The 23,012-nt window shown below is 40.3% G+C and overlaps 1 protein-coding gene across 3 annotated transcripts in view; it reads right to left on the reverse strand.

Annotated features, from left to right (window-relative positions):
* KCNQ1 (potassium voltage-gated channel subfamily Q member 1) overlaps positions 1-23,012 on the reverse strand; it is a 299,981-nt gene that overhangs the window by 199,987 nt on the left and 76,982 nt on the right. For all 3 annotated transcript variants that reach the window (XM_079987211.1, XM_079987212.1, XM_079987213.1), the window contains exons 3-10: positions 22,113-22,239; positions 20,744-20,822; positions 20,258-20,354; positions 19,286-19,426; positions 4,849-4,959; positions 4,075-4,170; positions 2,872-3,000; positions 1,553-1,694 (exon numbers count right to left, since the gene is read on the reverse strand). In XM_079987211.1, coding sequence (XP_079843337.1) covers positions 1,553-1,694; positions 2,872-3,000; positions 4,075-4,170; positions 4,849-4,959; positions 19,286-19,426; positions 20,258-20,354; positions 20,744-20,822; positions 22,113-22,239 — 922 coding nt within the window. The remainder of the gene's footprint in view (positions 1-1,552; positions 1,695-2,871; positions 3,001-4,074; positions 4,171-4,848; positions 4,960-19,285; positions 19,427-20,257; positions 20,355-20,743; positions 20,823-22,112; positions 22,240-23,012) is intronic.

The following is a 23,012-nucleotide window of genomic DNA, read 5'->3' on the forward strand; positions in this document are numbered from 1 at the left end:
TATAAATAAATCACTCTAAACAGAGATGAAGATTAAGGCTTTGGTTTAGTTAAACATTTTAGTTTCCTTTCCTCAGTATCACAGTTCAGATTTCAAATAAATGCTGGAAACTAAGGGGGGAAAGAAACTAAGGATGCAAGAGAGTTTTCTTTAAAAATAAATAAAAATAATCAAAGTGCTAGATAGATGTTGAGAAAGGTGCTAATCTTCAAGATTATGGTCAGGAGGTGTTAAGGTGTTAAGTATATAGATCCATAAATTATCTTTCTAAAATCCCTGGATAAAATGGTTTCTATAGGAAATATTTACAAGTCAAGAGTAAAATATTTTAAGAGAGACTCGACAAAGACACTCAAGCAAACGTACCGTATTTTTCGTCCTATAGGGCGCACCGGCCCATAGGAGGACCTCGGGGTTTTTTTGGGGGGGGGGGAAATGAATAAAAAAAATTATTTTCCCCCCAGCCGCGGCTGCCGCCCCAAGCCTTGCACACACCTGCCCGAAGCACGGGGCACCCTACGGAGGACTCCATGTGCTTCGGGCTGCAGGCTGCCGCCCCAAGCCTCGCGTGCCCGGCGGGACCTCCCACCGGGCGCGCAAGGCTTCTGGACACTCGCCCAAAGCACGGGGAGCCCTCCGGAGGGCTCTGCAAGCTACGGGCGGCAGGCTGCCACCCCAAGCCTCGTGCGCTCGGCGGGACCTCCCGCCAGGCGCACAAGGCTTGCGGACACTCGCCGGGGCTGCAGGCTGCTGCCCGCAAGCCTTGTGAGCCCGCGGGAACTCCCGCCGGGCTTGCAAGGCTTGCGGATAGCTTCCTGAAGCCTGGAGAGCGAGAGGGGTCGGTGCGCACCGATGCCTCTCGCTCTCCAGGCTTCAGCAATAGCCTGTAACAGCCTGTAACAGATTGAACCTACTGTATTTTTCGCCCCATAGGACGCACACACATTTCCCCTTCATTTTTGGAGGGGAAAAAGTGCGTCCTATGGGGCGAAAAATACAGTAGGTTCAATCTGTTACAACAGCATTGAAACTTGTGGGCAGTAAAGCAGAACAGCCTCTTATAAACTTTCTTAGGTATAAATTTCTTCAGGGCTCAGGTATTCGTTAGGTTATTTGGTCTAGTTAAATGACAGCTCCTTATTTCAGGGTATAATCCAAACCCCAACCAGGAAGCAGTGAGGCTTGTCAAAGCACTACATCTGCAGTTCCTGGCCCTTGTGCTGGCCGGGGGGAAGAGATGAGAAATAGGCAAATCACTGTGCCAGCCTGGAATGGGTCCAAACTGGGCCTGATGGCAATAATGGGATGGCTTGAGATCCAGCAGATCAAGGGCCAACTCAGTCCTTCCCTCCCCTGTCTCCAGAATATCAAGTTTCAGGTTTTTCCATTGGCTGCCAACTGGAGAGATCTGGCTGGTGGAACTTCCGCTCTACACTGGCAGAGTGATGCAGACTTCTGCCCAGCCCCAACATCTGGCCTTACCCATAGGCTGGCACAAAGGGGCTTTGGCTTGCTGTGTTAAATTTATGCAAATTCTAACCGAAATTCTTACCAGAATTTTCATTCGAGTCCAAGTAGTTTTCAGATTTCCGATCTTCCATCACATGGTCAAATGTGATTTGTGGAACAGATAACATTTTGTCAGGAGAAGAAGGCCCATTATCTTTTTCTGTCTTGCCTTTCTTCTTTTTTACCTGAGAGGAATACATTTTAAAATCTTCTTAAAAAACAGAAAACAAAAAACCCTGACTGCATGAACAATGAGCTAAGCTAAAGATGTAATTAATTCAACACAAGAAATTAATTTATATTACAAGTAACTGAGGGGAAACAAAATTACGATTTATTATAAAATTACAACTCTACCTTTTCTTTTATGAACAGGATGTGAGGGGGAAATCACTCTAGCAGGCAAGCAGAAATTCTTGTATTGATGAAGTGATCCCCTAATGTTGAATTCCTAATGTTGTGTTCCTCCCAGAGTCTATCACTCCATAATTACATTTCTCCCCCAGCCTTCCTTTTATTATAACCACTGACTTCTTAGTGAATGCCATAGTTTATGAAGGAAGTCCTCAAGAGGATAGAATTCTACCTCCATTACTGTTTGTCACTGAAACAAAATTTAGGAGACAAAGTCTGTTCCTCTCCCATGATTGGTGCAGAGGAAGAAAACTGCACAACACTCAACACAGCTTCTTGGAGCTTCCTGCCAGCTAGGCAGGCTGGCCCAATCACCAGTATACATGGCTGTGTGTGATATCATATCAGACGCGCTGAGTTGCCCCCAACATTGGAGGCCCAGTCGCACATGCATGATGTCACACACATGGCACCACCCCCCAACCAGGCCAGGCCAACTTGGCCCGCCACCCCCACCCACCTTACCTTTGTGAAAGGGACATGCTGGGGCCAAGATGCTTTGCACTGGTGTATCCTTGGTGGAGAATTCCAGAGTGCTTTCCTGGAAGGCCCCCTGGCAATCATCAAAGGAATGTGCCAGGAAGAAGATGCTTCACCCTGGTGTGTCCCTTTGATGATTGCTGTGGAATTTTTTTTGGGGGGGGACCCAGGTCCCTATTTTAAAATATTGGGAGGTCCTGGCCCCCCAGCCCCCCTAGACGGTGACCCTGTATCATATGAAGAATATCTTGTCATGCAAATATTGGCTGATATTCAATTTTTGCCACAGTCAGAATAAGCGTATTGATTTCAGTGAGTTTGCCCTATGACTAACGTTGAATATCACATTTTCAAGAAAGGCTATTTTGTGTAGAGAAAACATATTCTATGGAAAAGCATTCATTTCAATCTATTTTTAAACATTAATGTGTCAAAATGCCCAGGGGAAATGGAAATGTAGCTCCTTACCGACACCATTGCAATTTTCTTTGGCTTGGGACTAGGAGACATCAAGTGATAATTTCTGGACGGTTTTTTAATATATATTTTCCATGTAGAAGAGTCTGGGTTTTCTGATGCATAGCACCTCCAGGCAGTCTAAAACATTAGATGAATTAAAAAACATTTGTGTATAATCAGAAAAACCAACATTAATTTATAAACGGCAACTTTTTTTAATCTATGAACATTTGTCTAAATTAGAGATAGCGGAAAATTCAAAATTAGGGGGTGGGAGAAGAGATCTTAGTTCAGAAAATGCATGCTAATTATGAGGCAAGTTAATCCTCGATTCAGAATGGGTCAAAAGCTAAAACAGATTATTTTCAAACATTTGCTGGCCTTTCTTCAGATTAATCCACTTTAACTGGCCTCATTCCAAAAGATAACAAAAAATAAAATCAGCTTCTTATAAACAAACACCAAAAAGAGAAAAGGCCAATTACAAATGTACAAAACTAATATATAATTGTATTCTTTTCCAAACACAAATAATGACAAAAAATATTAACAGCAAATGTGCTTGTGCAAAATACAGTGAAACAAACAAGAGCTGTATTACCATTTCCAGCCAAGACTAATTGCATGAAACATACTTTTTATTACCGGTATTTTTAACAAAACTATAAATACAAAACGTGTATATAGAGATAGGAGTGGGGTCTCAGAGCAGCTTTCAGATTCATGACAAGCCTAGGCACTAAGGACAGATTCTAAGTAGACCTCCTAGCACCGTTGGGATATTTAATTCCCTTTTTACTTCTGCTAGTGCAGGCATAGGCAAACTTGGCCCTCCAAATGTTTTGGGACTACAACGCCCATCATCCCTGACCACTGGTCCTGTTAGCTAGGGATGATGGGAGTTGTAGTCCCAAAACATTTGGAGGGCCGAATTTGCCTATGCCTGCTCTAGTGCTTCCTGAAATCTGTGATGGTGGGTTGGCATTCTGTTCTGGCATTCTCGAGAACAGATTTCTGAGAGCGCTGGGGCTGCAGAAAATAAAGGGAATAGGCAAAAACCGCTCCTTTGCCTTTGTTAACAGACACCAGCCACTGGATCAAAATTCCTTGGCATTGCACAAAAGCACCTGCTGGGTCCAACCTAATAGGATTTTTTTAAAAAAAAACACTATCAAAATATATGCAGTAAATGTAGGCTCTAATCACCATTACCTGAATGAGAGAAGCAGCTGCTGGAATTTGCCGATTGAAGTGCTTCTGTCGTTGTTTCTGCTGTACCTTCAAGGCAAATCCAGAACCAAGAATACCCTGAAGAAAGGAGTGTTTTCAGAAGAGAAATGCCTTTTAAATTTATACCTTTTAAATTTAATATATTTAATATATATTTAATATACCTTTTAAATTTAATTTCAAGCAAATTCTGCTCAAATTGTATTTGCCCCAAATCTGAGATCGTCCCAGATTTTTTCTGGCTGGTTCTACTTGAGCTGCCACATTTTCTGTATTTCCATATTTTCCATTATACTGGACCCAGATATTTTTGCACTTTTACTTACAGTCACACTTTTAAAGAGGCTATATGGTACACAGGAACTACAGTGGGCAGTTACCCGCATTAAAAGTTTGTGTTGTTTTTGCACATGGTTATTTTACATATACCCACACTAATAATTGTTTACGCAACAATAGCAGACCACAAAACTCATGATACAACATGCTTGTGATAAAAGCATGGATGCATAAATATCCAGGGCTTGTGTGTAACTATTTTATAAAAAGTATGGTAGCCCCAACAGTATTGGGCAGAATCTAACCGGCCAGATTAACACCCAAGCACAGAAATTCATCACTTTGGCAGAGATAAACAGTTGCTCAAGAGTGTTCGAACTCATATATGTAAGAATCCTCCCAATGAGAAAATACTGCATGTATGCATATGAATTTAAACTTATTTAAAAACAAATTGAAATACTCTAAACCACCTACCGCAGGCAAGGCAAAAAATGAAATTGCAAACACAGAAAAGCAAGATGCAATGGTTTTCCCTATCCACGTCTGAGGCACTTTGTCTCCATAACCAATGGTTGTTACAGTCACCTGAAAGTAAGAATTAAGCATTATTAAAACACATTATCACATTATTAGGACATAAATTTATTGATATTTCAATAAAAACCGAGTGATGATAATTGTCATACATTGTAACAAACACGTTTTTTAATTACTCTGAAAATGCCATTCATTCCCCCATGCAATCAGAAGAGCATGGTAAGGTCAGGTCTCTGAAGGACCTGAGTGTCTATGCTCTGTGGTGCACCAAGAGTGACTTCTACAGGCAATGCTTTCTACGGAGACCAGATCTACTGCCACTGTGGATCCTTCTGCCACAAGTGGTTGCCTTACCTTGCCTCATGGGTGGCCCTGCATTATTGCCTCTCTGACCTATGTATATACGAACCATTAAACCTCGTTAAGTACCGTATTTTTTGCTCCATAACACTCACTTTTTTCCTCCTAGAAAGTAAGGGGAAATGTCTGTGCGTGTTATGGAGCAAATGCCTATGGATAGCGGGGGGGATCTGCTGCAGTCGTGAGCAGAGGATCCATGGTTCCCCTTCCTTCCCTCCTCCATGGCTCGCTTTGAAACAGCAAAGCGGGAGAAGAGCCACTGAGTGGGGAGGAAAGAGGGACAGAGAGCCTGCTTGCTTTAAAGGAGCAAAGTGGGAGAGGAGAGGAGCCGCTTACATGAGTGTAAGTGGCTCCCGTCTAGTTGGCTCCTTTAAAGAGCCCACGCGTGTTCCTTCTCCCCTTAAACCCCTCGCCTGCATTATTAGCAGCATCCTTCTCCACACACCCCACGCATGCTCCTTGTCCCTTGAGTGCTTTTCCTTCCCTCCCCACTTAAAACGTGGTTACAAAGCACGGATCCACATGGATCCTCAGGATTTTTGCACTGGGTCACCCCAAATTCACCATCAGATCACATAGCATGTCCATGGCTACAGCTTGCACCAAAAAAATCACGCACCCACTGTTGCCCGGGGCCGCAGTGGTGCAAAAACATGGTTACAAAGCATGGGTCCACATGGATCCTCAGGATTTTTGCATTGGGCTACCCCAAACTCACCGTTAGATCACATGTCTGTGGCCACAGCATGAACCACAAAAATCATACATCCACTGTTTCGTTTAGAATATTTTTTTTCTTGTTTTCCTCCTCTAAAAACTATGTGCGTGTTATGGTCGGGTGCGTGTTATAGAGCGAAAAATACGATATTTGGGTTCCTCCAGTACTTACTTTCAGAGAGTTTGAAAAGCTGTGTTGTCATCAGCACACTAAGAAACTAGGAGTCTGTCTTTCTAGTACACCGGAGGCCTTAATAAACTCTGTTTCTAAAGGCATGCTTTTAGCCCTCATTATTAAACATTTATTCATTAATTATTACATCTATACCCCATCTTTTCTCCAAGGAACTTAAAACAGTGTATCTTGGTGCATGAAAATCAGAAAGATTTTGCAAGGCAATAATCAGAAAACAAGTTACTGACTCCTCTTCCCCTCTTCTTTACACATCTCTATGGTAGCTAAACATACCAGGCATTCCTTCCCGTTTTTCTTCTTTACTAGGAACACCTCCAACAAAATATTTCAGATTCTGCACTTTAGGTACTAGCAGCTAATTTGTGTAATTAGAAATCTTTGCATTACTCTTGTGCCACAGCTATTTTGTATAATTTCACAAACATCTGCATACATAAGAAACCTATCCTTCTCGTGTAGTGCATTGAAGAAACTTATAATAGTAAAACAGTCTTTAATTCATGAGAAAGAAAAGAAGGCAGGAAATTGAATTACAACATAGCTCATGTTAACATGCTGTAAATTCAAAGCCTTAATTTAGGCCTTTATGACTTGGAAAACTTTACGGTACATCAGGTTTCAGGGCCATGGGCAGCTTGCCCAAATCCCACTCTTCTCTTTGGGGAAAACCATACCAGCCCAAGTAAAAACAAACTTTAAATTGATAATTTTATTTATAACAAAGAAGGTATTTCCTAATGCATGGGTACTATACATTAAGAAAACAGAAGGAAGGGTGAAAAATGCCACATGAAACAACTACTGTATATATTTTTAAGTACTATAGTGATGCAATGATGTCAAAAGGAAAAGGGACAGATCTAAAGTCAGTAGCTGATCCCTGCAATATTATGATACACCGATTCACATCTTTCATTAGAGGGTGTCTGGAAACTAATATGAAATGAAAATCAAACACCTGAGAAGAATGCTTTTAAGGAGACGATGGTCACAGCATTTGCACTGCACCAAATTTTATATAGGTTGCAGTCAGGGGCGCCGACTTATAAAAAATATTGGGGGGGCCCATACCGGGGTCCTGCCCTGGGAAGTTTTCTAAATTTTAGACGAAAATTAGTGAGTTTTAAAGTTTTTTAAAAGTATTTTAGAGTCATATGATCAACATTAGAACCCCGAAAACTCGACTCTCTATAACTCCACACTCCGGGAAACTCGACAAGCCTGAAACACTTTTTGGCTTTGAAAAAAGAAACAAAACATAAACACGCACGGTATTTTTGTAAAAAGCTAATTTAATTTACAGTAACAATTATGCTTATAGACTATTACAGAGCAGTGAATATATAGCTATGAAAAGACTGAAATTATATTTAAATAAATCCTAAACTATCATTAAAAGAATAAAACATAAAATATTGCTGTCGCACAGTAATAGCACTTTGATTAATAAGTGAAATAGCTAATTTAAGCTTACTTTGAATAAGGCTGAGGGTTCATTAAATAAAAATAATATCTCAAAGTTAATGCTTTAATACAGTTAATAAAGTTAATACAGTATGCCTAATACTGTATGTAAATACTGTAATACTGTATGTAAATAACCGGCTTTAATTGGGTCTTACACCCTAAAAATATTTAAGTATTTGAAAATAACTAATACAGTACTATAGTAATATAGAAATACAGTACTAAACTAGTACTAATATTTCGAAACTGAAAATTTAACATTCTGTATGTATTTAATTCTCTATTTTATAAAGATTTTTAATATCTGACAGTGAGTTTGGAGTAGCCCAATGCAAAAATCCTGAGGATCCATGTGGATCCGTGCTTTGTAACCACATTTTTGCACCACTGTGACCCTAGGCAACAGAGGGTGCGTGATTTTTTTGGTGCAAGATGTAGCCATGAACATGCTATGTGATCTGATGGTGAATTTGGGGTGACCCAATGCAAAAATCCTGAGGATCCATGTGGATCCGTGCTTTGTAACCACGTTTTTGCACCATTGTGGCCCCAGGCCACAGTGGGTGCGTGATTTTTTTGGTGCAGGCTGTAGCCATGGACATGCTATGTGATCTGATGGTGAATTTGGGGTGACCCAATGCAAAAATCCTGAGGATCCATGTGGATCTGTGATTTGTCACCACGTTTTAAATGGGGAGGGAAGGAAAAACACAGAAGGGACAAGAAGCACAAGAGGGGTGTGCGGAGAAGCAGCTGGCTAAGAATGCAGGGGAGGAGTTTAACGGGGTGGGGGGGAGGAAAGGAAGGCAAAAGTCGTCCCCCCAAGCCAGCCCTCTCTCTCTCTCTCCCACCTGCATGTTTTTCGGCTGCCTGCGAGTCCCTAGAGCACGGAGAGGAGGAGGTGGTGGGCTGGAGCCTGCACGCAGTGTGACTAGGAAAGAATTAGAAGGAAGGACTCGATCCTTTCCTTAACTCTCTGCTTGCCATGAGGGCAGGGGATTCCCTGCTCTTTGTTGAGTTTGAGCAAAGGCAGCAACAGAAGCGGGTGGGCAGTAAGACCCTGAGGCAGAATGCAGGAAAGCAGCAGCTTCCGCCTTCCCTCCGCCCGCCCGATCTTATTTTTGCCTGATTTTTGCCCCTGCGCTCTGGCGAGTCAGCTCCAGGGACCACACATTCGCTCAATAACACGCACAGACATTTCCCCTTACTTTTTAGGAGAAAAAATCTGCGTGTTATAGAGCGAAATTTACGGTAATAATTTTCTTAAATTATTGGGGGGCAGAGCCCCCCCAAACGAATTTTTGAGGGGGCTCGGGCCCCCTCAGGCCCCATGGAGTTGGCGCCTATGGTTGCAGTAAGCAATGGCTAAATGTAAGTCAGACTTTATTCAAGACCTTACAGAAATAATGGAGTCCATTTCAGCAACAAAAGCAGATCAGAGTATTTAGATGCCCAGAACATTTTCTTTCTTTTTCCAATAATATTTTCACACACAAAAAACTGCACAGGTGTACTAAGCCCTGTGTTTTTAGAGGAAAAGTTGAGAAAATACAAGTACTGTAGCAGAAGTACTTTTTGATATTCTTTTTTTATATATCAGCACATACAAAAAGTGCCATACTAAATGTAAAAAAAAAAAAAATCATCCTTGTGCATGTGTCTAGATTTCTATACAATAAATAATATATTCTTTAAAAATAGGATGACACTCTTGTACCAAATATCTGAAACTGATTGTATTATCCAGTATTTAAAAGAAGCAGTAACATCACTAAATTGATCACAAATGAATCTTGGAATTGAAGGATTTGCATCTGGATAACAACATCAGTTTAAAACACTGCTTTGAAAAGAAATAGGCTGCTCATTATTGTGAATGAGAAGAAGAGATTATTTCAATTTCCCACCAAATTTCCAATTTTTCATGTTAGGCTTTGGAAAAACGCTGAAGCAGAAAGGACAGTAGCTTTGCATGCAGGAACCCCCCGGTTCAGTCCCTGGTACCTCCAGTTAAACAAATTAGAAAACAAGTTGTAAGTTAAACCACTTCCTGAGACTGTGGAGTGCTACTGGCAATTGGAGGAAAGAACACTGAGCTAGTATGACTCAGTATAAAAACACACACACACACACACACAGAGAGAGAGAGAGAGAGAGAGAGAGAGAGAGAGAGAGAGAGTCCCTGTCCCAGTTTTGTTCAGGTCTTAATGCATGCCTCCTTTAAAAATCTAGCAATTATCTTGTTCAGGAACATGTCCTGAACAAGCAGGTATAACAAAATGTAGCAGCAATGTCAAAGACTCCATTGCACAATTCTCTTCCACCTTCTTGCACAATTTCGTGTCAATTACAGTGGGGCTGGAACAGATTGTGGACTGTCCCAACAGCAGAGAATTTGCCATTTTATTTACAATTCACTTCAGTAAGCTGAGCTATCATAATACAAAGTTACCTTCAAACCCAACATAAACTGTTGTGAAATCTGTAAGCATGTTTTATTTACATAATACGGGAAAGGGGGGGCTGTACAGAATAAGTTATTTGCTCTTGAAAGCCTCTTTATTACAAACTAGAATTGTAAAAAATAAAAGGGAGACAATATTTGAATAGGTTTGTTTGGTCAGCTGGATAGTTTTACAACACTATTATTCACAGAAGGATGTATTAGCTCTTCCAACAGCTTTGGAGCCAAGCATTCAGCATTGTTGAAAAGTTTATGGTATCATTTTCCAGCAAAGGCCAGTATAGTTGAAAGTTATAAGAACATAACTCACAAAGAACAATGACAGTCAGATGAAAAGCCACCCATGAGACTAGGATGATGTGTAAACAAATAATTATGTTGTTTCATTAAAATGTTACAGCCTTGTTGGTGGGCTTTCATTGGCATGCAGACATATCCTAAGTCAATATGACAAAGAACCTTGTAACACATTCCGTTTACTGCGGCATAAACCTTTGTATACTACATCCCACAAACTTATTATATAACTGGACCCTAACCCATAATTACTCTAAGCATATTTTGAGGTGCCATAATACCCTTTTTTCTATAGTAAACTAATACAGTTTTTATTTTTTTATTTTTAATGTTTAATTCTTTGGAATTTGTCCCTTAGTAAATATATAAGAAGCTTGATTAAATGTATTTTTGTAAAATGCTTTGAGGGTTTTTTTTTTAAAAAAAAACCCAATCAAATGGTATATAAATTTTATTAAATAAATACATAAATGTCAATAATGGACAAATGCAATAGCTGCACCAAATTCTGTGGGTCATGACTAGAATGGATTGTACGGTGAGGTAGGTACAGGCTAGTCACAGATAGATACTGTAAGCGATTTTAGAAACATAAAATGGAAGCACCATGTTTAAAATAAGAGAGCTTAGCTAGCACAAATGCAGACCACTCTGTTATACATTCTGCGTATACTAATTAGCCAAGAATTGAAGCCACTGAAGTAATTGCATGAGTAGAATGACTTCCTCTCCTTCTGCGTCTCTTCCACCTCCAAATCTGCTCCAGAAAGTAGGGAGACCCCAACAGCAAATTTGAGGGGCTTCAGTGGGTGCATAGGTGAGGTTCTATTGCACAGGCAAAACTCATTCTGCTCATGCAATGACTTCACTGGATACAACCCAGATGTAGTATTGCTCTTTTTTAAAAAAGTCCAATTTAAATATGGGGAAAATTAAATACATAATTATTCCTGAGTTTCCACCTGATTTGGGGGCAATTCTCTCCGCTCCAAAGGTTTTCTGTTCAAGAACATAACCTTAGGTATAGAAACTCTGGACAAGAAACGTGGTTCAAGTGTAGGTTGAATTAATGAATAAAGGATACGACAATAACTTGTCAACCACGTAAAATGATAGACAAGTTGGAATATTGTTTCTGTCTCCTAAAGATCAATGTGCAGATAACACAAGGGCTGTGAAAGGTTTTCCCCACAGAGACCTGTGCTGCCATTATGTGGTGACTCACCACTGAGAAACATGCCTCAGTGATACAAGCTCTGCTTACATCCAGGCCAGAGGACTCTGTGTACAGCCACCTTTGAAAAGGGTTGACAACTTCAATTAGGGTAGAATGCAGCAGCAACAATAATTGCATTAGTCAGGTGGTCGGAACATGTTAACAATTCGGTACCCATTGTGTTTGTTGCCTGCTTGCTTACAGGCCAGATATCAAATGCTGGTCTTAGCTTTTTAAGCCCTAAATGGTTTGGGACCAGGTTATCTGAAGGACCACCAGCACCCACATGACTTTAAGATCAGCTTCTGAGGTCCTGCTTTCCTGCCCATCAGTACAAACATTAGTTGGGGGGTACAAGGGATAGGGTCTTCTCTCAGGGTGGTCTCACATTTGTGGAGTTCCCCCTCTGAAGAAGTTTGTATGGCCTTATCATTGCTAACTTTCCAACCCCTGTATATGGTGTTTATTGACCTGACTAAGACCTTCGACACTGTAAAACTATACTGCCCTGTGGACTGTCCTTCTGAAAATGAGCTGCCCAGATAAACTTGTGAACATATTGTTGTCAGGAGTTCGTCCTACACTCGAGTAGGACCCTGGTGTAGACACATGCCTGACTGGAATGTTCTCTCCCTCCTGGTTGTTTGTTCGGGAGCTTCAAAAGCTTTCTTCTGCCCGAAAATCACAGCGACTGATGCCAACAGACACCGGCACACTTAGGGATCCGCAGAGTCTTTGCAGCATGCGTAACAGACCTCAGCAACTCAGCATTTTGGCTAATCTACTTTATTTAAATATAAATACTCAGGACAATAATCCCACTTCACGGAACACAGTAACACAAACATCCTGTCCCTGTCGCTTCCCACACTGTGGAGTCAAAACATACACCGTCATGTGATAGACAACAATCCCATGACTGCAAGCATGGAGCAGGAATCTTAACACATATTAGGCTCCTCCACAATAATATGATGGCAACAATGGCTCTCAAAGTGAACTATTCATAGTGGGATCAGGCATTAAACAGATCTGTTATCACCCAAACTTTATTATCTTAATCGCCATGACCCTACACATTGTCAAATGGAAACTCCCCACTGGGGTAGAAATCATATATCGAACGGAGTAGGCTGTCTAATCTGAGTAGGCTGAAAACAAAGAGTAAGGTTACCATAACTTCCATCATAGAGCTTCAGTATGCTGGTGACAACGTAGTGTGTGCACACTCAGAGGATGACCTCCAAACCATCCTAAATATCTTTGCAGAAGATTACGGGAAGCTTGGCCTATCACTTAATATCCAAATAACCAAAGTGCTGCACTAACAAGCACAAAACAACTTTCAAGAGAACTCTAGATACATTTTTATTTCAATTCATATTCAATTAATTACTGTGTTTTTATTAATTGTGACTGCTCTTTATAAAAAAAAAGTGCACAGTGGAGTTTTAATCTGTTGTTATTTTTTGCAGTATTATTGTATTGTTTTTAATTTCATGTGTTTTTGTGAAGTCAATCTGTAGACTGTAATGTTGCTTAAAAAACATTTAAAAGAAAAACTTATTCATTTATTCTCCACCTTTCAAAGTATTTTCCCCAAGCCAGCTTATACTATCAGCAGAACAGCAGTATCAGTAACAATAAAACAATTTAAAAGGACCATCTGTCTAAAAAAGAAACAGAAATCTAACAGCAAATTGTTCCAGAGCAAAAGGGTTGGGGAAAATGCTTGGTGGACTGGTTCTGGAGTAAAATTGTTATGCCAAATCTCAGAAGTAATTGTCAAGTCATAGTAACACTGGGTTCCAAGCATGTTGCCTGAAACTGTACCTTGTGTGGGTTTTCTTATTTGCTTTGCTCTGTACCCTCCCTCCACCCACAGTTGTGGACTTGTAATTTCTGATAAAAAGATTAAAGGAATTCTGCAATTTCATTGTAAATGCACTGGAATGTCAGGGGGAGGGGCAAACAAAGGTCTATCCATAGGTTATCACATTAAAATTTCATCACAACTCAGCAGGAAAAGCTAAATGTTTCAATTAAAAGCATGGTCACACACAGTCATTTCTCACTGCAAGGCTTTGATCTAGTGGAATCACCACAGGAGTGGTTGTATGACTAATCTCATCCCTGTTTAATAGTCTAGAGAAATGAAGCTGCAGCGAAGTTAAGATTACCATCGGAAATAGCTGATAACAAAGAGAAAATAAACCATAACCAAAGGTACATGGATTAATAGTGACAAACACTGGCTTGCTTCATTTAAACTTGTGCGGGGGTGGGGGATATAATGCAAATGGAATTTAAAAGTATTTAGAGACTGCACAGACACCAGGGCCCAATACTTATCGGATAATAAAATACAGCCCTTTCACAGTGGCAGCAATTTCAAACCCTGGCAGAATGCTAGTTTCATTTGAACTGGTTTTGTTAATGCTGCAAGGATAGAAACCACCTGGGATGGATTCTGGAAACTGCAGGATTCTACTCTGAGATTGACTGCTGTTGCATTCCTACCATTATTCCTGAACCTGCAATTTTTAAAAACAAACAAACAGATTTTCATACTACTGGATTGAGTGTAAGGCACTTCTCCCCATTCAAGCTAGGGCACCTGATTTTTGCTGATCCCCTCCTGCCCACTTAAACCCTCTGACCTCCTAAAAAGCTGTTCCTGAGGGTTGATGGTCCCTTCAGTCCACAATGTAATGCAATACAGAAGACAACACTGAGAGTGTGGGGCTACAATAATTAAGTGCACTAGTGTGTATTAGTGGAATTGCTTTCTGCTAGGGCAAAGTCATCGTCAGCTGAAACGTTATAAATCTGTAATCCTCTTTCCCAAAGAGAACGTTGCCCTGTAAAACCCACAGAGTACATGAAAATCAGATTATCAAAACAGTTCTGCATGTTCATTTTAAATGACTGGAGCAGCAGGACCACTATATTACAAACAGAATTAGCACCCATGCCTGATTTAAGCCCATATTTATGCAAATGGTCTCACATTGAAGAATAATGTGTTCAAACCACGATCCTGCCTAGCGCAGTCATGAAAATTAAGTTTATCCTCGTTCAGACGATCCCCTAAACCAGGGGTGCTCAACCTGTGGCCCTCAAGATGTTTCCGGACTACAACTCCCATCAGCCCCAGCCAGCATATCCAGTGATTAGGGATGATGGGAGGTGTAGTCTGGAGGGGTGCACAACCTAAATCATGGTTTGAATCAAGGTGATCATGAGAAAACTGTGGCAACCCTGAAGATTACATACTTCTCCTCCCATCTTCTCCTTTGTGCCATTGTTTAGGTCAGCCTTCCTGAATCTGGTGCCTTCCAGATCTTTTGGATTACAACTTCCACCAGTCCTAGCCAGCATAGTCAACAGCAAGGGATGGCAGGAATTGTAGCCCAAAACAATGGGACGGCACCAAGTGGGTGAAGGTTAGTTTTTAGGTGACCATCTGGAACCAGGCTTTTATGTATGAGAAAGAGTTCACAGTTTATGGATCAGATTATAATGGGAAGAAATTTGCTATGTGGCGACAGGTCCCAATGTTGTTGAAGGCTAAGAGCCCAAAGTGCAAGCTGCTGCATAATGGAAAATTGCTGGCTGCATTTCAGTCACCTGTTGGATTGTGGCCATAGCCATTTACTATATACATGTCCCTGGCAGGAATATAGGGATGATTTAGAATTTCCACCTTATGACCTTTAAACTGGCCCAAATAAAAAATAAAAAAGCAGGTTGGGAATGGTTTTTTTTTTTCCTTTAGAAAAGTGACTTCAGTACTGGGCAAGGGGCAATTTTATATTTGAAAACATTTGCATCAATTGGCAATTGTGAGTGAGCAATTGTTCCACGACACCCCCTGCCTGAACCAGATACCTCTGTTGTAAGTAACTGAAAAAGATTCAGTCTTACATACCATTCATGTGGTTTATAATTACTTAAATATGTAATTTATTTATGGGAAAATACAAGATGTTATTAATCAGGATGATTTTAACAGACAACTCTAGTTGTGGATTGACAACAGATAGGGGTGTTTAAGGAGCACACCATTAAAAAAGCTGGTCCTCATTTTCTTGAGAACCCAGCAGAAATCCAGGAAAAATAAAGAGAAGTTTTAAAGTAGCAGTGATTGGCAAATTATGCACGTTGCCTCTAAGTATAATTAAATCGTTGTTATTTTGCGACATTTTCTAGAACAAAAACTTAATAGCCTAGTTGTTTTACTTCAGAAAGTATAGACTGCCGCATGCCAGCTGTTCTGTTTACTACTCAAATGCACTGGAAACAGTAGAAGGTTTGCTCTACACTATCAATCACAGTGACACATGTGTGTGTTCTAGCCAAAATTAAACACTTTTATATCCCACTGAATTAAATAGGAAGAAGTTCAGTGCATGTTTACTCCTGCCACTTAAACCACTGGGACAGAAAAGTGCTGAGCTCAGTCTGATTCATGCTCACAACTAACAGTAAGTGGCATATATTAAAGTTTGTTCTTTTTAATCTTTCTTGTGTTGAAATAAGTATGTAAGAAATCTAAAGTCTAGGATGTCTTATTTTATTTCTCTTTTCATCTAGTAAAATCTAGTAGTGACAGAAGAGTTCATGATCAAAGTGGCTATATTCCAGTCAAACTACTCAGTGATGCCTTTGAAATACGGTTGTTCAAAGGTAACATATTTTTAGGGGCAATTTGCAACAGTTACGATGCAGTCGTGATGCAAGAGCATCACGCAACAATCACCAAAAGGACAGCTTCCTATATTTCCCCCGGGGTTTCCCAAACGTGGGTCTCAAGCTGTTTTTTGACTACAATTCCATCATCCCTGACCACTTGTCCTGCTAGCAAGGGATGATGGGAGTGGTAGTCCAAAAATAGGAGGAGACTGTAGTTTGGGATTAGTTTAATAGCCACTGATTAGTTTAATAGCCTGTTGTCTTATCAAACCTATCCATTCTTAATGAAATCATCCCTGAGTGCTCACAGGAATGACAGATTGTGAAGCTGAGGCTCCAATACTTTGGCAACCTCATGAGAAGAGAAGACTCCCTGGAAAAGACCTTGATGTTGGAAAAGATGGAGGGCACAAGAAGAAGGGAACGACAAAGGATGAGATGGTTGGACAGTGTTCTCGAAGCTACCAGCATGAGTTTGACCAAACTGCAGGAGGCAGTGGAAGACAGGATTGCCTGGCATGCTCCGGTCCATGGGGTTACGAAGAGTCAGACACGACTAAATGATTAAACAACAACAACAACAGTTTAATAGCCACTGACACTATGTTTCCCCCCAACACCAGAGCATTAGAAGAGCCTGTTGGATCAGGCCAATGGCCCATCTAGTCTGGCATCCTATTTTCAGAGAGACCTGTGGGAAACCAGCAAGCAGGATTTGTGTGCAACAGCGCTCTCCACTCCTGTGGTTCCAAGCAACTTGTATTCAGGAGCACTACCTCCTCCCACTGGCTGCAGAGACAGAGCATGGCCATCATGGCTTTGGTAGCCCTCTCCTTAACAAATTTGTCTAATTCTCTTTTAAAGCCATCTCCATTGGTGGCCATCACTGCCTGCTGTGGGAATGAGTTCCATGGTTTAGCTATGTTATGCGTGAAGAAGTTATTTCTTTCATCTGTCCTGAATCTTCCAACATTCAGCTTGAATGGATGTTCACCAGCTTCAGGAGGGATCTGGGCCTGGGTTGTATCACAGAGGGAAGGGTCTGACACTGCCCCCACTCTAGTCCTTCATAGCATATCACACACACACCGGAGCCGCTTGTAGCAAAAGAAAAATACAATCTGAAATGCATTCATGCATCTCTAACATCATGGTTAATTTGATTTCTAGCTTCCAACCAAAAGCAATAAAACATAGTCTTAAAATGCCTAATTTGGGGGGAAGAATGGTTGCAGTTGAGATTGTGGCTAGCTTGAATCTGCTATCTCTGAAACTCAGTCTTATGTTTTAGTTCCTGACCACTTGGTTTGAAATCTTTTTGTTCCGATCTTCAGAGGATCATTCAGCAATGGGAACTGTATTCAGATTGTATGCATATTACTGCTTATGTTGCTGGGGACTGTATTTTCTTCCTTTTGCTTTGCCTTCTTTTTATAGGCTAATTTTTTCCATTCCTATTGAGGAAAGCTTTGCAGCCCTTACAAAGCGCCACTCATGCTTGACAAAAGTATACTTTTGCTGCCAAAATCAAGGCAGTGCCTTTTTTGCATATGGTTGCATCTGCCACCTTTAATTAAGAAGCTATGTAAGCCACTCCTCTGAAGAAGCTGACCACATTGTAGTGTAATGTAGCCCCTTAGAAAGAGTTTAAAGCTTAAAAAGCAAGTTTGCTGATTCCACAAGAGATTGCATTGTATTTACTATTTTACATATAAGAATATGGAAGGGGGAGATTCATAGTTCATATAGAAGGCTACATAACAGAGATAAAAATCTGAAAAATGTCATTCTGTTTCTCAGTTACTGAATGTGTGGTGTACTTGTACAACACTTATTTGGAGAACTGGATGTGCTCATTTAGCAAATCTGGTCCCCCCTGTCCAAATATCCCTGGACATTGCCTGTCCATGTTGTTGACCAAGGTGGCTCCAGCAAAGACCTGCAGTCTGCATTATCTTGATGGTGGTATCCAGATTCAGCTTAACTGGTGTCAAGTGAAAGCAACGAGAGCAAACACTGAGTAAATTTGCAATTGCAGGCCTACACACAGGAAACAAAGGTACAATACCAGAACAACAGAGGCTATGCTAAGAGCAAAAAAACCCGACACAAGAAAGCACATTCCTGACTCAGATATAACATTTTCAGGACCAGCAGCAGTACAGTTGTTGCTCCAGTAATGGTCTAAACTTATTGAGCCCTCAGGTATTGCGGAAGCCAAGGAGATAGTCCTCCTGATGCCACCTGCAAGTTTCAGCAAGAGCGAATTGAGCCCTTCTTTGGTGATGGAAGGTGAGGAAGGCCTCACCTTCCATTTTTCAGCCCAATGAGACAGGAGATTCTGGGTGCCTTCGGTACATGCCGAATTCTTGGCAAACTTCTGCTTTGCTGAAGCTGGATGTCACTTTGCTTCTCTATATTTCTGGAATCACTGTGGGCTAGTTTGACTGAAGGCATTTCTTTATCTTCCCTACAAGATTGAGGATTGTTTCCTGCTACTTGCATTACTCACACAATGAGTGGTAATCGCAAGAACTAGAGCAGAAATCCTGAAAACTCCATTCATAAAAAGTGGGTTTTCAAGGTCTGGACTCACATGCAGGGTCTGGTCCATGATACCAAGTTAAATGACATTCAATCCAGCCAGATGGGCAGGGTAGAAATATCATCATCATCATCATCATCATCATCATCATCATCTTAAATCAGGAAAGTGCATACACAACAGCCCAAACACAGTTAATAGGCTAAACATAGGCTAGATCTGTGGTCATTTTATAGCAACAAACCACAATGTTTCCTATATAAATGTTGTGAATAATGGTCAAACTAGATGCAATGCCATCATTAATGGTTTAAGTGTTACACCTGAATGAGGACATATCATAGAAATACTAGAAATTATCAAATTAGGACAAAAAGGCTCTTCTAATTTTGAAAATGTACTATGGATTATACTTACTACTCCCCACCAAAGGGCATCCGCATAGCTGCTAAATTCATGCTCGCCTGAATCATTCACAGCATCTTTTTCAGCCAAGTACACAAAATAAGATGAAAAAATCAGGCCTAGAAATCCAATGTACAGAGTAGTTATCAATTCCTGAAAAGAAGAATAAGAGCAAATTAATGAATAACTAGAGGCACATAGAATACTGCTGCTGCCAAATGCTATTTTATAAAACGAATGACTGATTATTGGGCTCAGCTACCACACTGAATTTAACCAATTAAACATTAATCAAACAGTTCATTAATTTCAGTCACTACTCTGCATAATGCTTAGTTGACTACCACCTGATATTTCCAATTTGCACTTAGCAAATCATTATACCTTAATACTAGGTCAAAAAAATATTATTGTCAATTACTTTAATGCAGCAGAATTGCAAACTGAAGTTGGAAAAATGATATTTTTAACCTTGATCTCAAAACAACAAAGGATTAACTGACAGCACAATACTATGCACATCTACTCAGAAATAAGACTTAATGGATTCAAGTGGCCATATGTGAGAGAAAGTAGGATTGGAACTAGTAGAACTGAAACAAATTACATCAAAACCACAGCAAATTATTTTTACAGGGGTTTGTTTGCACACACAGAGATTTTAAAATTACTAGGTCTGTCACCCAGTAAAAGAAACCTTACCGTTGAAACATATGTCTACTTAAAAGTAAGCCCCATCACTGAGTTCAGTCAGGCTGACTCCAGGTATAGAACTGCAGCCTTAGTCAATCAAGTAACATTAGTTAATCAGCTAATTAATTAAACTGATTAAATGTGATTAACTGTGAGTAAAGTCTGAAGCAGCGGGAAGGGGATTTCATTTAGTCCAAGATACCCCAAGAACAGTATATGGTCTATGGAATCTGGCAGCCTAACAGTAAAACATCCTTATCACTTGAACTTCCTTTTTAAGTTTTTACATACCTGTCTGTGTATGAAAACTACTGACCCCAGCAACCTCCATGTGCCACCCTGACGATCCACATGAAGCATTCGCAGGATCTGCAGAAATCGGATGCCTCTAGAATGAAGTTCATTAAAAGAAAAGTGAATGAAAAAAGTGAGAACAGATGTTTGAGAGTGGAAGAGTGAGTTTTAAAATTGTTATTATTTACTCAGTACATCCATACCCCACCTTTCCTACAAAGAACTCAAGGCAGCGTACATGATTTGCCCCCTCTGCATTTTATCCTCATAAGAAGAGTAGGCTGCACTAAGCAGGAGGGAGTGGCTCAAGGTCACACAGTGAACTTCACGGGGGATTTGAACCTCCCAAGCCCAGTCCAAATCTAACCACTCTAACATTCTAACCAGTACACGGCACTGGGATGGGGAAAAGCGAATTAAGAGATACACTTTTTAACAGGGTGGAAAAAGAAAGGATTTTTAAATTAGATTTAATCATTTTACCTGATAGCAGAGGTTGCAAAAACCTGGCCTTTAGAACCCACACAAAGCACGATCATCGAAGCAACAACTACGATTAGATCTGGAAAATTAAAAACAACAACAGTCACTAGAGACCCAGGCAGCCTCAATTGCTAGAAGCACCTTTGACACAACTATGACCTTTTCTGGACTGGGAAAGCCTAGCCATAGTTGTTATGTATTGAAGTTCTCACCCTTGGCCAGCAGGGGGATACTGTAGATAGTTATGCAAATGAAGGATCGAAAGTGACGTTCAGTGATTGGATAGTTTTAGAAAGTTGCTACAGTTACGTTGTTCTGGAGCTCTATATAAGCAGGCTGACTGAGCTCTTCGGTTCAGTTCTGTTCTGGCCTCTGAATAAACAAGAGCTGTTTGAAGAATCGCTGTGTCATCTGATATGCTCGCCCACAACTTAACAATAGTAGTTCGTGCAGTTCAGGACTAGATAACTACAATGTGTACTGTGTGGGGCTTCCTTTGCACTTGATCCAGAAGTTGCAGTTAGCATAGAATACTGCAGCACATTTTGCTGACAGGAGTGAGACCCTCTCACCATATGACACCTCTGCTCAGAAACCTGCACTGGTTGCCAATTTGCTATCGGGCCAAGTTCACAGTGTTACTATTAGCATAGAAAGCCCTGAACAACTTGGGACCAGTTTACCTGGGAAATCGCCTTACCCCATATACTCCCACTTGACTGCTTTGATCTATGGAACAGGCACTTTTATAGATGCTGCGTAATGCTTGTACCACATTTGTATGAAATCGGACTTCTAGTGTGGCGGCATCCACACATCAAGCAGGTGAGTGTTTTGACACCTACTAAAAACACTTTAGACAAGCCTACCCAGATATGTATAAAGTTGATGTGTTTAAATATTTTTCTAGATTATACAGTGGTACCTCGGTTTTTGAGCGTCTCGGAAGTCGAATGTTTCAGCTTTTGAACGCCAAAAACCCGGAAGTAACTGCTTCGGTTTTTGAATGCATTTCAGAAGCCGAACGTGCCACACGACTTCCGTACTGAGCTTCTAGAAAGGCATGCTTTGGTTTTCGAACGTCTCGGAAGTCGAACGGTCTTCCGGAATGTATTACGTTCGAAAACCGAGGTTCCACTATAATTGGTTTTAATTTTTATTTGAATGTTTTAAATAGGTGTTTTTAACTTTCTACTGATAATTTTATTGCTTTTTTTGTAAACTGCTTTGAGGTTTTGGTGTTTTGCTTTGTTTTGCTTTTTTGTTTTTTTACAAGAAAACACTTTCTCTTTATTTTTTGAAAATGAGAGAAATCACAATGGGAATTCCTTTTATGCAGTGGGAGCCACTGAAAACTTTATATACTCACCAATGATAGAAATGGGTTTCCTAGCAAAACGAAGTCTTCCCCAGAAGCCAACGTATTTACTGCGGCACCCTGAAGACCACAATCGAACTACATACTCAGTTCCAAAAAATACCACTAATACAATTTCCTAGAGGAAACAGACGGGGGGGGGGGAACAGGTTAATATAACATGCTTTTAATACTTTTCAGGTGATATTAGCAGAAAATGAAATATTAGAACTGTGAGTCAGAAAATATATGGTAAAGCCCTGTAGGAACAAACAATCAGGAGAACGATTAAAAGTTTAAAATCTATTACAGGGTGTTTTGATGATTTCCATGTGATAAAAACAAAACAAAATCCCGCTTGCCATAATTGGATCCTAATCTCATCTCCTCAAAGTCTTAGCCAAGTTCAATGGCACTTAATTCATGGGAAGTTTAATTAGGTTTGCAACTTTAATTTCAAACCCATTATTTATAAAACAATAATGTTACTCAGATAGCATAAATACAGACCTTGTATCAGAAAAGTATAAGTCTCACGTCTATAAAGTATGAGAAGGAAAAGCAGAAATATTTTTGTGTGCATTTCATTTCATAGGAAAACTGTTCTCAGAATCTGATAATGGAGTTTAGCATGTGATGGAGCAGTTATTTTTCCTTTCATTCATGTTTTTAAGCACAATATTTAGTGGCGAGCAAAGATCTCCTTCTAATTTGAAAATACTGAATTGCAGCGAAATCTCAGATATATCTATCTGGGTGTAAGCCCCATTACATTCAATGGAGCTTACTTTTGAGTTTGTGTAGGATTGCACTGTGAGTGATCCAGCTGCATACATGAAAATATCAAGAGACCTTTTTTTCTTAGCTTATATGTTATTAACTTTTACACATGCTCACAAATCCTAAGATTCT

The sequence above is a fragment of the Podarcis cretensis genome (genome assembly GCF_951804945.1).
Source record: "Podarcis cretensis genome assembly, chromosome: 1".
NCBI classification, from domain to species: Eukaryota; Metazoa; Chordata; class Lepidosauria; order Squamata; family Lacertidae; genus Podarcis; species Podarcis cretensis.